The following is a 17,240-nucleotide window of genomic DNA, read 5'->3' on the forward strand; positions in this document are numbered from 1 at the left end:
GAACACTCTCGAAAAATTGTCCTTGAGGTAGGTATGAAGCTTTACAAATATAAAATTAAATTCTATTTCCTTCATTATTCTTTCCTGTCTCTCTTGCTGGGTGACATGAAAATGAAGGCAGGGTTTTTGAGAACTAATTACCTTTCATCCTTTTCATCAGTTAATGTGTCCCTTTGTACTGTGGGGCTGCTCAGTGCTGGGTTTCTGCATCTGTTTGTGTGTATGAAATGCTAGTGGTTTACCTCATCTATAATAATTTTTATTGTCTTGAGAAAACTAAAAAAAAAAGAAAAAAAAAGGAACTGGGCTTGTCCAAGCTTTACAAGAATAATTCTCTGAGCTCTGGTGAAAGCTCAAAAGTTCTTGGAACCAATGGCTCAGAGTGATACTCCCCCATCATTTGACCAATCTTTGCTTTTCTAGGCTAAACAAATGCAGCTCCTAAAATCTTTCTTGAAGGTGATGCTTTTAACATTTTCTCCACTTCCTATTGCTTTCCCATCTGTCTAAATCTTTCTTAGATATTTCTTAGAATAGATTTGATTCTGGTCCCTCAGAATCAGAAAAAGAGTAGAGTAGGTCTCCCATGTGTCTTGCAAGCGTGAAGATTGCCCCTCCCTGCGTTGTTTTGTGCTATGCTGAGAAATCTTCCATCTTTGGATGTGTATGAGGTATGCAGCAGCAACATTTATGTTTTTCTAATATCATATGGCAACAACAATGACTTCTAAAATATTTTCCATGGAAAGATACAAATGTCAACTCAACTGCGTCTCCATTTGACATCTAGCTTTTCTTTTTTTAAAATAAGAATCAAAGTAGTGGCCAGAATGTCAAAATATTCACCTGCTTTCTATATGTTACAAATACAGAATTTGTGCATGTTTCCATGTGTGTATGTGCACTTTAATTATCAGTTTCTGTGTATCTCATTGACAGGGTAATTTTTTTAAAGAATTCCTCTTTATTATGGAGGTGTCTATAGGGATTTTAAATAGCCCAACTAAGGTACTCAAGGAGAAATGTGCATGTATTTGCAAAATAAAGTTGTGATTTCACTCTTTTTGGTGGCAGTGGGCAACCTGCTCCTTTTCAGCTTAGTCTTTCGAACTGAGTGTGACAACAGTGGTATATAAATGGTATGACTGATAGTCACAGATTAATTATTACTCAGTTGCCTCAGTCTCAAAAACGAGACTTTTCTTTTAAGAATAAGTCACACTGAGTGTTTGCAGAAGGCATGCAGACAGCACAAGGAGCCTCCGTGGGTAAGCATAGTTTCAGTACAGATTTGTTAAGTACTTTTTAATTTTATGCACTTTGGGCACTAGCGTGTGACCTAATCTTCAATGGTGTCATTGTGTCAAAGTACAAAAAAGGATCGGAACAGGGCGTACTGAGTTTTTAAGAAATACCGCTCCAAGGCATGTGAGAGACTCGCACAGAAATCGTTTCCTCTTAATACAGTTGATCTCTCTTGCTCTGATAGAAGGAAAGAAGCAGTCAGACCAAGCTTTGAACTTCTCAGATTTTTTTTCTCTTTGTGTCTTTGCATGAAACTATTTCATACAGACCTACCTTTCATTTGTTAAGCAGAACATTTCAAACTTTGCTGCATCTAAAGCAGCTCCCAAAAAGACTACTTCGTTCCAGGACGTGGCTCTCTACCCTGTAAAAAGTGATTTCCACCAGTTTTATGTAACTCGTGGTCAGTCCCAAGCCTTTCAGAGCTAAATTCCTAACCCCTAATGTTGGGAGCTTTATTCCACAGCCCGGTTTAATGTGAAATGTTGCTGCTTGGTTTTGCAGATTCGAAATGTGGCAGCCAACCTCTGTGTGGACAGTAAACATGGAGCCACAGGGACTGAGCTGAGGCTGGACATCTGTGTGAAGGATGGCTCAGAACGGACATGGTCACATGAACAGGTATTTTAACAGTGGAAAGAGAAAAGCGGGGTAAAATTGTTCCTTCTCTTTTCCAGTTTCTAAACATTTCTCCAAGGGCTTCTCCTTTTCCTAAAGTAAAGCAGGGTGTAAAAACAATTTTTGGATTATTGCTGACCTTGGTAACTTTTGCAAAGAACTCTTTAAAACAACCTCAGAAATTCCAATTGCCACCTGGGCTGTACATTAGTCTTCATTTCCAAAAGGGATTGCAATGCCCAAAGAGCATTTTCATGAAAACATGTTGATTTTGATTCAGTTACTTGAAAATATTTTAAATACGGTGCCTGGGCCTGTAAAGCTCTAGTGGCTGTCTGCTTTTATGCTTTTATCTCAATAAGTGGTAACATTTTAAATGAATATGAGGCATAAGCGAGATAAATAGGTAAAAGCTAGGAAGACAGGGTTTCAGAAAGACAGGGAATGATAGAGTCAAAAAAAAGCTTTTATCTAGGTTGATTAGGTAGAAAAATATTAGCTGTCAGGAGCATGGAGGAAAAGAGCTCTGTACTCATTGTGAGTGTCATAGGAAAAGGATCATGACCCATAGGCTATGGGTCTGGCCAACGTGAGTGAAGAGAATCCAAATGAAAAGTACAGCCTAACCGTTGATTAGCAATTTCAGTGAGCATGCCTTTCACAGGGGAAGGTCCCAGATTAGAAAAAATTCTCAGTGCTGAGGAGAAAAATTGACCTGGCAGTCACACATGGCACTTTGTAAAAGCTTAGAAGTTCAGGAAGGAGGAGTTCTGATGGGTATTTGAAGTGCTGAGGTCAAGAAATCATTCTCCAAGGATACTGAGAAATGCAGGGGGAGAGGTACAAGTGCATGAAACAGAGAAGCTGAAGGACGATCCCAATTTAGGTAAGTGCCAACACGGGGAAAAGAACACTGCTGAAAGACTTCTTCACATAGCTACCAAAGATACAGCACGGTGATAGGATGCTGAGGCTAGATAAATATAATCCTGTTTTGTTCATGAAAGACATCCAGTAATTCAAGCAATTAATAGAAAATAGTTGTATGGTGTAGACTGGATCATCACGGTGCCAGTGTGTGGGTAAAACACCACCGCACCGCAATGCCACCAGCAGCCCGCCTGCCACCAAAGCCACCCCGTTTCTGCGGTTGTGGCTCATTTGTTGCTGGGGATTGGTGGGGGGGGGCGTGTTTTGGGCTTCCCCCCCTTCGCCAGGAGGTAGCCCCGCATTCAAAGGCTGTTATTGCCCCTGACAGGAAGACAGTTTCTAATAGTTTATCCACCTGGCAATAAAAATCCTGGAAAACAGGTGAGAAATGTTTAAGAATCTTTAGAAGGGAATTAGGGTAATAAATATATAAAATAGGGTAATAATAAATAAAATTAGGTCAATAAATAAAATAATTCTATATAAATATAATGACTTTTATTATCACAAGCAAATAAATGTAATTTCACTTTCTTGTAGGAAGGAACCTTATTTTCTAAAACTGGAAAATAGAAGTTTGAGAAGAAAGATGATTTTGTGTCTTACTTACTAGATAAGGACCCAGTATAATATCCATTACCGTATTGCTGAGCAACTTTTTATTTGCATAGTTTTAGTAATGGTAATATCCTGTTGGGTTTTGGATTAGTTTAGAAACAAAGAGAAACTGATTTTATTCAAGTATTCATGTTTCTGGTATGAGGCACATTCATCTGGCTGATAGATTTCAAGGGTGAGTCTGTGCAAGGTGCAGATTTTAAAAGTACCACTTCAGAAAGAAAGGAAAGAATTACAGAATCTTACATACAAAACAATGAGGCGAACAAGTGTAGTAGTAGACCTGACTGAAACTCAGAATTTCTATCCCATAGGAAACTACAGTATGTGCAAAATATTTCATCCAGAGGAGAACTTTCGGTCTTCCTCTAGAAAAGAAATTCTGAAAAAATTTAATTTTAAAAGGTCAAAACATTTTGGTGATGCAGGGCTTGGGGGATTTTTTTCAGAAACAAGATAGCATCCTTTTCCCCCTTTTTCCTGCAGTTTCCCTCAGCTCACAGTGGAGGGACCATGCACACTGCGTTAGCATCTGATGTTCCGCTGCTCCAGCCATAGCCAACGTCTCTGTGTCCTGTAGCCCACAGGAACCTGCAAGGCAAAATAGCAAGTTCCAACTCGGCAAGCAGAATCTGTCTCTATGTTAGTGACAGCTGATAGAAGAAAAAAATCTCCCAAAAGTGTTTTAGATTGGTATATTTTATGGAAAATTCTTGACTAGTTCCATACCCAATCCCAGAGGCTGCTCAGTCAGGAATGTTACCTGCAGTGCATGTAAGACCACAGTCTTAACAAAACGTCTCCTGAGGAGAAGGTATGTGGTCTTCCACTTGCACCACAATAAGATGTGAAGGTTAACTTTGTTAAAGAGTGTTTGGGAACAACTGCCAAACACCTGACCAACCCTCAGAGAGCTCCTCTTTATTGCTTACGTCTTCTTGAGTTTGTTGCCTGCATGATTCCTGCATATGCCAGTAGAAATTAGCAGTATTAATGAAAATATCAAGCATTTTATTATTGTATTTCAAATAGCGTGAGTTGACACTGAGTGGGTCTTGTAACTTCTGGTATAAGTTTGCAGAGAGTTCAGTGGCAAAGTATAGTAGCTTGATGGGACCAGTGCAGCAGACACCAGTGCTGGTGCTGCCGCTAGACAGAGGTACCATCCTTTTCGTGACTTGATTCATGTTATATTACCAGGGCAGGAATTAAAAGCTGACCATCTCAGCAGCTGTGCTGGGGGGTCCAGCCCTTCAGCAGCCCTCAGGAGAAGGAGACCTTCTACCCCAGCACTGTAAAAACCCGGGCAGGCAAACAGCAGACGAAAGGTTCATGGGTCACTTGCAGGCTTTCTGGTGAACTGGAGAAGGGTGGGAAGTGAGGGTGAGTGTTGCTGCGGTTTCTGGAAACTTCTCCAGAATTAAAAAACAGAGGGGAAGGGGCAGGAGGATGGCATGGCATGGCATTCTTCCACCTCTGTCTTCCCAGAGCTAACTTCTGGCTTCAGGGAAAACTGGGGCTTTGGTGGACTGATAACCAGCAGCAAAGGAAAATGACAGGCATCACTCCCTCTTCTCAAGTCCCCCAGCCTGGCCAGGGAGCAGGTGGACAGGCACCACCTCTAACACAGCCCAACAAGTGGCAATGCAACCTGCCCAGCTCTTTCTTTTCTGCTCGGAGGTATAATTCAAGTCAGAGCCCAGTTCTGAAATGTGGTGTTTCATCTTTGTACGGGGCACACTTTGTCCACTCAAGTCTAACGCTGTAGTCAAAGCAAAATGCCAGCTGACGGACCCCAGCCAGGCAGTGAGTAATTGAGCTACGTTGTCAGGCTGGAAAGCATTAACGGCATCAAAAGGGCCTTTGTCCTATAGATGGTCCCAAGCCAAGGCAATCATTCTTCAGGCCCTGTGCCAATTATAAATGAAGCTGGAAAGCTGTATTTTCCACAGTTACTGTGTGACAGCACTAGGCTGCATGAAAAACTAAAGCGTGAGGGCTAAGGGTTGCTTGGTTGGGGATGCAGAGAATGGGGCTGTGTTTTATGAGCTCTGTGGTATGAGAGAAGGCAGAGGAGGAGCATCCACTGAACCGGGACGGAGGGTTACTCCGGTCCAGCCGGGAGCAGTGAACAGTAGCCCCGCGGGTTGCAGGTGAGGAACCAGCCTGCTGTTTGTTAATGGTGTATCTGGAAATTTAGGTGCAGCCTTGTTTCAAATCAACAAGCAGACAGGAATGAATGAAGGGTGGTACAAAAGGGTTCATCCATTTCTTGTAAAATCCGATAGAGGTAGCTCCTAACAGCTTAGGTCAAAGGAACAGCGAAATCCAAAGTGACAGGTGGTGGTAAAGCAAAGAACTACGTACTCAGGGCTTCAGCTAATAACGTGTAGCATTGTTGCACATTATGCAGTGGAGAGATAATTTTTATATTGGCCAGATTTAGTGTTAACTAGAGAGAATTTACAGTAATGGGGGGTAGCTTAAAACTATGAGTTTGAAAGGACTGTAGGCCTTAAAAGTTTGTCTGTAATTTCACAATTTTAATATTAATTGGGTGTATGGAGAAGCATAACCTTTTTTCTGAACAATTTTTTTTCTCTTCTCTCTCTTAGTCCTAAAACTGAGTTCCTGCTTCTCACAAGGTTGATTTTATAATAGTATCACTAGGGAGAAGACATACTTGTTGATTTAAAAATAAAACTGTTTTATGAAACAGGAGGGTAAGAGGGAGGAAAAAGAATCTGTGCTAAGCTGAACATTGAGATCTAGTATTACACAGATCCTGGTTTTCAGTGGAAGGGAATTAAAAACCCCTGTCTGTTACCACGTCATGACTTTCTAACAGGACACAACCCTGGCAGTCTTCAGAAACCACACAGGACTGGAAAGGGTAGAGGGGTAGCTGGATCAGTATGATTTGATTTGAAGGCTAGCTTGAGCTCTTTCTGGTGTACCGATGCATTCAGTGGGGTAGTAGTCCTCAAGCCAAGATCCAGAGAACAGCAGATATCGGCCCTTCAGCTCACCAGTCATGCACAGAATGAGAAATTTGGAGAGTGACCCACTGGAAAGATGAGGAAGGTCCTGCAAGAGGATCACTTTCTTGTAGTGATGAGAGTGATAACAACACAGAGCCACTATTCCACACCATTCCTCTAGGTATTTGTTATTCACCACTTTGAACTCTAGGTTTATTACTTGGCTATAGAAAGGTAAAGGGTAGGAGAAAGAAAATTGCTTTTGCTGGGCTTTCCTTAAAGGAAAATTATCTCGGGCTTCTCTTTTGCTAAGGAAACAGCAGCGTAGCTTTTTTCTGTACCAAATCTTACTTCTGTCTTTGCTTGTGAAATGATAAGTTTAGGGAGTCCATGATGCTGCTTCCAAGAAACATGAAGAAAAGTGGAGAAAGACTTAACCTTTTGAAAAGCAGAAATTGCTTTGAAAATTAAGTTAAAGCTGTCCACTGCATTTTACTGCAGATAAATGTACAATGCACTCTGGGAGAAAGAAGAAATAAGCAGACACAGGGGCAGATTAAGAAAATGCTGTCTAGAAAACTATAATACAGAAGTAAATAGGGAGTGACAGCAGCTAACAGAAAAAACAAGGGCTTACAGTAAGACACATAAGAAAAATATTCAAATATATGCTTATATTTTGTGCTTGGAGGTCAAGGGAAACAGTAACACCTCTGAAATGTGGCATTTGGAGGGTGGTACAGTATTGAAGATGCAGTGTTTTTAAAAGATGCATCTTTAGGAGGACTATGGAAAGAAGATAGCTATCACAATGAAAGAGTTAAAACCTGGGAACCACAACAGAAGTATGCAGGATCAGACCCACATGACAGAATCACAGAATGGTCAGGGTTGGAGGATACCTCTGGAGATCATCTAATCCAGCCCCCTGCTAAAGCAGGTTCACCTAGAGCAGGTTGCACAGAGTTGTGTCCAGGTGGGTTTTGAATGTCGCCAGAGGAGACTCATGATGTTTAGCTTCATTCGTGGATACTGGTTCTATCAGGGAATGTACACACTGCCGGGAGCAGGGTGCTAGATAAGGACAAAAACGACCCTGAGTTGAGGTAGCTGCAGTGCTGGAGGCAGTCTGAGCACGCCATGGACTGAGTCGCTTCTCTGGATAACAAGCCTGCGTGCAGTTCCACATGAACCATCACAGCTGAACAGTTTCTACTAGCAAAGTTTGCTCGTTTGAAGAGAGCTTCACTTTCTGCATCTTATTTTTTGGTTTACACTGTAGAAAATCATGCAGGAAACAAAAGAATAGCACTGACACCACACACACACAAAAAAAAAAAAGATAAAAAAAACCCTCACAGCTCTCAGCAGAGCTTCTAGGTAATAATTTACAACGTGCAACCTGTTTTCTGCAAGGATTGGTCCATGGGAAAGGAAAATGCACTCTGCATCTTTAAATTTGGTGCTGTCAGACCTGTCACCTTCATCTGGTGATTGAAAGACTGCAATGTCACAGCATCATTTCAGGCAGCTGTTGTCTAACTGAGAAGTATTCCTCCATGGTTCCTCTCAGGCAGTGAGAAAAAGGACTTTAACAAGCTGCCTGTAGCTCACAGGTTTCACTAGCAGAAAGACGAAGATCATTTAATGTGTGCTGTTTAGGGAAAAGAAGACAGTTGAGAAAGGATATGCTAACAGTGTCCCATATAAACAGAAGGAAACTGTTCATTAAACATGGGAAAGACGCTATAATGGGAAGATCTCTCTAGGTAGCTTCTTCAGACCCAAATGGGAGAGCTAGAGGAGCATCACTGGCAGAGGCTTTCCGAGTCCTAGGTAGCTGTAGTCCTAGCGCATGCAAGTGCTGCTTAAACTGGGGTAACTAAGGGCTGTAACAGAGTATATCCCCTCTCCTCTCCACAGTAGTTGCCAGAATTTTTTTTCTTCCCTGCTGTATGGATTATGCCTTCCTGGCATATATTCTGTGACACTGCTGATGCCCTTTTAATTAAGGCAGTTGGCATCACTGAGTCGTACACAGGCAGGATCTCGTTTAACCAGCAGTTGGGATATATGGAGTAGGGAAACATGCGTCAAGCTTTATGTGTAGTTTTAAATGTTTTTCACTAGTAATACATCATTATATTGCCTGATTGTTTTTCTAGCTCTTCACCTTTGGTTGGAGGGAAGACATTCGCCCCGGGGAGCCACTTCACACCAGGAAGTTCTGCTTCGATGCCATTTCGCACAGTAGCCCTGTCACACTGTATGACTGTCACGGGATGAAGGGAAACCAGCACTGGAGCTATAGGAAGGTTGGACTCACTGGGGGGCATCTCAGAGGTTCAGACTGTCTTGAGCCTACATTTCGTTTAACGCAGGCTTGTGTTTTCCAATCAGAGAAGTTTTGTTTTAAAATCCACCCCATCTTATTCCAATTTAATTTAATCTCTCTAGAATATGTTCCTTTTGATCGTTCAGTTATTTAGGTCAAATTTACATGAAAATGGATCTGATCCAGCTCAGAGGGTGTCTGTGTTGGATCTGTTCCCTGAAAGGTGTTTTACCATTCTGGTGCTTCAAGATGTTTCTGTCATTTTAACAGAGGCACTGTTGGAAATATTTTCATCCAATGTGACAGCAGCAAATAGTGCAGCTCATGAGTGAAATATTATTTTACTACTTTTTAAAGATCACAAGTGGCAGAAAAATATCCCTTATAAAAAACCAAAACCAATCAACATTAAAAGCACTGCTGTAAGCCCAAAGAAGGCAGGAGTTCATAAACTAAAGATAAGCAGCTTAGACACTACTTTGATCTGCTAAGTTTCAGCCCGTTTTTATAAATCACTGGAAACAGGAGGTCAAGCTAGAAACTGTCAGAGCTTCATTTAGCGCAAAAAGTCCTGGTAATGCTACCAAGTTGTTGTTAGTTTTTTTAAATGGTTAATCAGCAAGTTTCCATGATTAAAGATTTCACTGATAAACTCTGTATTCTATGCAGGATAAGGGCATACGTTTCTCTGAAGCGTTGAGGATTCCTCTTGTGCATCCTACACTTTTCTTTGACTACTGTGCCATGCCCACCACCTTGCTTAAGCTGAGGCCGAAGTGCCAGGAATTGGTCTTTGCCAGTTAAACCTCAATACTGCTTTCTAGTTTGAAATTATATATAGTAGAGAACTAATTCAGAACCATTAAAAATAGTTTTGAGCCAACCCTTTTTCTGAGAGTCTGCTTATTAGCCTGTGCCCTTTTGCCCTATTTATAACATAAATTGGAGATCCACCACAAGATTTTCCAGAAGTGTAATCCCTCTGAAACTGAGGCATTACTGGCAATAAAGTTAGAATGTATGGGTGAGATGTTGAGAGGATATAAATTGTCATGGCTGCATTGCTGTATATCTGGCTTTATAATGTCATAATAATACCTTCTTGCTTCAAAATCCTTCTGATTTATCTTTTTGCCTACCCAAGCTGCATGAAAGAAGCATTCATACCTTTAGCACTTCACTGGTGCTTAGCCAGTTCATAAGACAAAATGCAGGTCTGGAGCTGCCCTCTATAAGGCTCATCATCTTTGATGAAGACAGAATACAGCAGATAACCAAAAAAATTGACATTTGAAAAAAATACACAGTGTGAGTTCTATTAAATTCTCTGCACAGGTTCATTTTTAATTTCCAGAAGGCTGACAGGGCTCATATAAAAATTCTCAATGCAAGACAGGCATTTCCATCTCAGTAAGAAACACCAGAAAATTTCACTATGATGGAAGTACTGACACAATGTTAACTGTAAGACCATCCTGACAGCAAGCTGATTAGTTTGCATAAACCTCTGAATTAAGAAACTGCATTGGAATAATAGAATTATGCATACATTGTTTTCTTTAGGCTTAGTTTTAGTTTGGCTACAAAGTAGGTTTTTATTGTTTCACATAGCCTGTTTTCTCAGATACAGGGGAGACTTACATTAGAGATTTTTGGTAGTACACATATACCTCCAAAATCCTAACGATATAATCCTTATCTACCTTTGAAAGCATCCTGGCAATAGGTTTTGTAGTGTTTACCCACAAAAAAAAGAAAAGTACAAGAAAAGAACGTTGTATTGGTTTACTGAATCTGTACTAGAACCCTTTACCTATAGGATGGTATGCTACTAAAATTGCACCCTAAATAAATAAGAGTAGCAGTCTGGTTAAGTAAGAAGTGCCTCCTTTTAAAAAACAGAGAGCAGGTCAGCAGCTGTTTTGTTCTCTGCACCACTTACAGACACTGTAGCTTCCTAATGGGCATATATCCATCCTGCCAATAATTCTTCCCATGTTTTAGGAAAAGCATCTTGTAAGATGCTTAATATGAAGCATTTCTTACCATGTTGTCATACTGTTCCTGTAAAACTAGAAGATAAAAAGGTTTTCTTCTTTTAAGGATGAGTCTCTTATCATGATCATTTGCATCCTTGAGCCACTGGTAGGAAGAACTTAGGGCTATGAAGTGATTACAAAGTGCTGCAAATACAGTTTGAAGCCAGGCACTCTTTTAAAAATGCCGTATTCTTACAGCATAGAAGCTCTTAACAACCTGTATTTGGACATTGGCAAATAAAAACAACTTAAATATTTTAGTGGTAAGTAGAATTCACTAATATTTTACTTTGGGTAAGGAGTGTTCTTCTGGAAAAAATTCCAGCTTATCCCCATTATCTGCACTTTGTTTCTCATTGCAGTCCAGTCTCAGAGTGAGCAAACCAGATTATTTTCAGATGAATGAAACCAAAACTACCACTAATAAACATGAGCCAAAAACCTATTCTTATTCTCATACTGTTTAAACTACATCTGAGCAGGTATTTGAAAGTCTAGTAAGTCTGTGATATTAAGTAATCAATTTTTTAGGATCAATCCAAAATATTGGTCTACAGCCAAGTAGAAAGTTTTCCTTTAAGGAAACCCTGTAAGAAGCAATGGAGTAGAACAAATGCAAGTAGTACCATAAACACTGCTGTGGGTTGGAAATAGGAGAAAGTGAGTTTCATACCAAGAAAAAAAATATTGACACTATAATGGGGCTCCCATCAATGGTGGGAGCAATGTGAGAAATTAGATAAATGTAAGTAACCTGAAATTATTAGAGATTTGGGATTATAGTGGCTTCCTAAAATAAAGCCATTTCCTTTACTTTATTTGAGATTCCTAAGTATGTGAGAGACAGAGTTCAACAGTGCCTACAAATTTCCATTCCTCCCAGTGAAGGAGCACGCCTCTGGTTTTCAATGTAGCATCATTCTGTGTTGACACATAATGCATTGGTTCTGATAAAGTATGATTCAGTTTCTGTGCCGTAGTCCTATTAGTGCTATTTGTAGAGCTCAAGTAACCAAGAAAGGGGTGATTTAGTAGGTCTTCAAAAGGAAACAATTTGCAAAATCAATTTCATTATATGATAATTCTACCCTCAGCCTAGTGATTATGATAGACGCGAGGCTGACAATGTCAAAAACTGTGCCCAGAACAGCGTGGTTTGCTCATACTCCTTTGACAGCTTCAGGGACAAACTGAAAGAATAAGTTCACTCTTTACACAGTAGGTGCATAGATTATTTCCTCAGACAACCGAAGACATGTCACTGTGATAGTGGGTTTTATCATATGGACATCTGTCCTGCTGAAACTGCACTGGGGCTACCAACTAATTTCAGATAAACTACTGCAGCCACCAGCTGATAATGACTTCCAGTTACTATTGACCTTGGCCATAGTTATAGCAGTGACCTAGAAGAAATGAAAAGCTCTGTGTCTCATTACCAACCCCCTGAACTGTCGAGGCCCATTATCTTACAGAGAACTTTCTCCTTCTGCAAATAATCTTCAGACTTGCCTTCATGCAGAAGAAAAAAAAAAACCACCACTCTGCTGTTTTCAGATGTTAGAAGTGTCTCCACAAGAGCTCTTGTGCGTTTTTAATATTGGTGTAAAGAGGAATTTATATATTTCTCTTGGAAAATTCTCTGGGACACACAGAACTGTTACCCCTTAAAGTCCTGAGCCTGTTTCCATTGAAATCTGTAAGAGCAGCAGGCTTTGACCTTAGGTCAGCGTAAGCTTGAGATGATAAATTAATAGGCCCTTATATATAGCTAAGTCAGCCAGAAGTTTTTTCAGAGTAATAACTGTGTCCCTTTTCTTAATAGATGCTCTTCTCTCTTAATAACCAGACTTTCTAAAAGAAAGCACCATCCATGCTTCACTCAAAAATTGTATCCCCTGGATATTTCTGTGAGAAGACAGACTGCCAGATCTCTTTGGAAATGCTAGAGTGGTTTTCATAGCATGCTTTTTGTACTGAAGCAGTTTCCTTTCTTCTTGTACCAGCTATCCTGTTAAAGCTTCTAGTATTTCAGCTCTGGCTTCCTAATAGCTTGGCTGACCCTCATGCCCAGCTATAACACAAGGAAAACTGGATGCCACCTTCCTCCAAGGCCTCACAGCACGTGGGGTGGCCGTGGCAGTCACTGTGTCCTGATTTTGGGCAGTGCCACTCCATCAGTCTCTCACAGAAGGACAGGAGGAGCTGGCAAGGTGCAAATGGGTGCCTGGGCCACTCCGTACAGTGCTTTGTTGCATATGTTAATATAGAAAAGGGCATTGTACTTTTCCAGTGTTTCACAACCCCCAGAACCAATCAATTACATCTTTCCTAAATTCAAAAAAAAAAAAAACAAAAAAACAAAACCCAAAACCTAAACTAAAACCAACTTGCTTTTTCAAAAGTGTTTTTAAATAGCTATTATTTCTTACTGGTTTATTGTGTCACATTTATTTTTGTCTTCATAATTCTTTTTTTAATGTGGGGTATTTTTAGTTAAAGAGAAGTTTCTGTATGATTGTTGCTCAGCACCCAGAGCACTTCTGTGAGTTTTTAATCAATTGCAATTTGACAAATAGCTTTTTGATTTTTTTTCCTTCTCATAAACTGGGCAAGCAGGCACATCCTGGATTACTGTTAAAATACTGGCAGAGCATTTTGGCACAGAGAGGAAAAGCCTGGATATGGTTTACCAAGAGTAAGCTGATATTTATTTCAACAGATACAATGAGTGTATAATCCCTGGAGACTTTCAAACCGTCTAATCACTCCAACATCTGTCTCTCTCTCAAACACTTGCCAAGGTGAATTAAGTACGTTGAAACTACCTAACCCACATATACCAGTTGCTCATCTGGGTAGTTTCTGCTTTACCAAAGATTCAAGGTCAGGTTACAATTCACACTAGTTTTGTGAAGTAAAATTAATAAATATAATCATCGTATCCTTTTTAATGCAACATAATACATGCTTATCCTCCCAAAATCTCCATAGGGAGCTAAAACAGTGTTAGGATTTCCTTCTTATTAGGAGACAGAGCATATTTCAGTGGCTGGTCTTATTAAGGCCGTAGGTGAAGTTTGCATTTCATGGGGAGAGAACTGAGATCATCGGTCCCATGTCCGTCTGTCCATCACACCACTTCAGCTAATAATTCATTCTTAACATCTTCATCGAGTTGAAGAGTATCCATTTTCCAGACAGATTGTTACAGATTCTCCTGCCTAGAAGCGCAATAGAAACTGTCAAATACAAATCCAAAAAATAAAAAAACCCACTTTTCGGGTTCAGAGGAGTTTTAAAGGAGCTCCAGGCAAGCATAGGATATGCGAACACTATTAAAAGACATTCTATTTTTTCATTTTATTATGTGGTTGTTAGTTAAAGACCAGAAGATGTCTCCTCATTCTTTCTTGAATCCCCAGTTTCATGAAGAATAATAACTCAAGGGTAAAAAACACTCCTTTCTCTACAGCTTCCTAATAATAGCTGTGGTTATTACGCAAGGTTAGCACAGAGACCACAAGATCATTTCACATAGGGCTGTGTTAATCCATGTTCTGTAAAATGAGAACAGTTCCAATGACTTGGCATTTGCTACGTAATCCTTTTTTTTTTTTTCATTCCTGTAGGACAAAACTTTGTTCCATCCAGTAAGCAGCAGCTGCATAGATTGCAACCCAGCCGAGAAGAAGATTTTCATGAACAGATGTGATCCTTTATCTGAAACTCAACAGTGGATTTTTGAACATATTAATAAGACTGTTTTAGAAAAATTTAACAGCAAGGCCAGTTCCTAGAAAGAAAAATAAGAAAAAATGAACACGCCTAATTACGTACAGACTGCAGTCTACATTTTCGCCAGCATCTGGGTCGAAGGAGTCAGGAATTAAATTTCCTAGATCCAGGAAATCTGTTCTGAGGATTAAGAAAATGCCGCAGCAAGAGCCAGCAGGCTGTCCTGATGGATGTACAGTATCTGGAGAACTTGGCCAAGAGCCTCACCGGATGCTGCTGAGAACTTCAGGCTGAAAATTCCCTTGCTGGTCGAGGGAAAAACTTTGTTTAAAAACTGTTTAAAAGTACTCCAAGTTAATAAAGTAAAACAAAACTCTAGAGTTTCTCAGGTCAAATCCTGCTGTAGTGAGTAGCTCAGAACAGATGCTGTAATTTGGGGTGGGTATATGGTGTGCATGACAGCTACAGAAACCTAAAGAAATCCCAGGTTTTAGAACTAAACATGCTGGTAGAAGAATAATGATGTCCCAACACTCCCTAGTCAAGATATATGCTCTGTTGACATTCTCTTAATAAAAGGTTGAGTTAAGCAGGTTTAACCCTCAGAACTGCTGCAATTAATTTGAAAGACCTCCCTTTTACATTCCATTCATTACCCAAATAGGAATGGTAGAAATCTTAGGGTCTAGAATTACACTGTAGTGAAGCATGAAATAAACTGTAAGGTTTTACCCTCTCATTTTCCCCCTTCAGGAAAAAAAGCAAAGCAATCAAATTTCTATACATTATATGTTTAGCAGTTGTGATTCAAAACCCATTGTCACAGAAGGTGAGGGTTGGTTTTTTTTTGGTGACAAATATAACAGTAGCAGCTGCAGCATAATGGAGGGCTTGTGGAGTAGCTATCTTTTCTAAAGGTAGAATCCTTAACAAAGTATAAATTAAATTCAAAATAGGCTGAGGGGAGAAAAAAAAAATCAGGAGAGTAGGAAATAATCGCATACTGCATGCTGAACTAGGTTAGTCAAATTAACATTGGTACACTGCCATCACCTAAAAGTGTGTTGAGTCCCTGTAGTGCAGCTTAAAAGAATCTTGCAGAGATCTTGCAGTGCTCTTGACAGATAGAAGTGGAGAGGAAAATTGACATGAAACTAGTTGGGTGTTTCAGACATTTTGAAATCTGTGATGGAAATCACATGAACTTTCCAGAGTTAGCAAGTGAAGGGTATTGTAGGTCTCACGATGGAGCAAACAAGTGCAACCAAGTTAAATGTTACAATATTTCGCTACTTTAGGCATAGGCACAATTCAGGGTAAGACAGACTTCTGTCACACTGATGATTGTTATAGCCAGTGGTGTCTCTCAGACCCATCAAGCTGTTGGCATTAGAGGGCTCTTAAACTTGGGGGGGGGGGGGGTGTAGGTGGAAGGGCTATGATTCTTCTCTGCAGAAATCAGTTCATACTGATGTGTGGAACATAATTGATAGGTTTGTGATTTTTCAAGGTAGGAGCAAGTACAAACATATCAAGTACGTGGCCTGCTTTTACTTGAAAGATGAATTTAACAGATAAAAGCACCATAAATACAGGTAGATCACATCCTCCATGCTGTAACCGTGCTTCCAGGTTCCAAAATATCATGGTAATTAAGTTGTTTATTCTGATTGCCGGAGAGGTGGATGACTAACCAAAATACTGATGTGCAGCCTACCCTGTTTTGAGGGAGTGGGATGGCTGTGTTTTGTTTATTGCTCCTTAAGCTGTGTTTATGCACAAAGAGAATTGATTACATCCAGAGGATGGTTCTAGTACCAATAACTATGTGCTATTTTATGGCAGCACCTTGTAGCTGTAGATTAAGACCCAAAATTGTAGGTCATAGGAACTTTTTAGGAGGGGAATGAGATCCTGCAGCGTTCAGGATGCATGCACTTGGAAAACTGTGAAATGCATCCATACATTGAGCAATTGCTGCAAATTAGTGAAGAGATCTTTCAAATAATCTGAAAGAAATATGTCTATAGAGTTAGACTTCTCATTTTATGACTTTAAAATAAGTGGGCTTGTTTAGGTGTTGTTTAAATTTAATTTGAAGATATGGTGCACTCAGGAACGAAAGCAGTAAGGCTACTGGTGTATGAGCCTATCAGTACACAGAGCAGACTAGCCACTGCAGACTGTCAGCCTTCCCAGGTGCAGTGCTCGCAGCATCATTTGTTTGCAGCCGGAACATGAGAAAAGAGGGTTTGGAAAAAGAAGAAAATGGCTGCCTAAAATGTAAATGCTGCCTGCAAGCTGCTGATTGTAACTGGCCCCAAACTGTCAAAGTCCTGGAAGCAACACTGTATGCCCAAAATAGAGGCAAAGGAGAATTGCTAAACCAGCTAAGCAGTTTATGTTATGCACAAATTGGTAGGGTTATATCATTCAGTGTCTGACTGCATCTCAGTGGTCTGATTTTGAAATATCTAATAGGAACTAGGCTGCTGTTGGGAAAAAGAACTTCTTTGCCTTTTACAAAGCTTGTTGAGTAATACTGCACAGCACCTTGCACTGCTGAAGGAAACCCTCCTCTTACTCATAGCTGGACACTGATTGTAAGCTCTAGCAGTCCTTGTCAGAAAGCAGTCCACATAATAATATTCAGATGTTGTGGGGGAAAAAAACATG

The 17,240-nt window shown here is 40.1% G+C and overlaps 1 protein-coding gene across 1 annotated transcript in view; it reads left to right on the forward strand.

Moving 5' to 3' along the window:
- The window catches only part of GALNTL6 (polypeptide N-acetylgalactosaminyltransferase like 6), a 478,352-nt gene extending 461,798 nt beyond the window's left edge, over positions 1–16,554 (forward strand). The window contains exons 10-12 of the mRNA XM_037389745.1: positions 1,810–1,926; positions 8,618–8,767; positions 14,459–16,554. Of these exons, the coding sequence (XP_037245642.1) occupies positions 1,810–1,926; positions 8,618–8,767; positions 14,459–14,626 (435 nt within the window). The 3' untranslated portion in view covers positions 14,627–16,554. The remainder of the gene's footprint in view (positions 1–1,809; positions 1,927–8,617; positions 8,768–14,458) is intronic.
- Positions 16,555–17,240: the final 686 nt, after the last annotated feature.

Source organism: Falco rusticolus, chromosome 1 (genome assembly GCF_015220075.1).
Source record: "Falco rusticolus isolate bFalRus1 chromosome 1, bFalRus1.pri, whole genome shotgun sequence".
Lineage (NCBI taxonomy): Eukaryota > Metazoa > Chordata > Aves > Falconiformes > Falconidae > Falco > Falco rusticolus.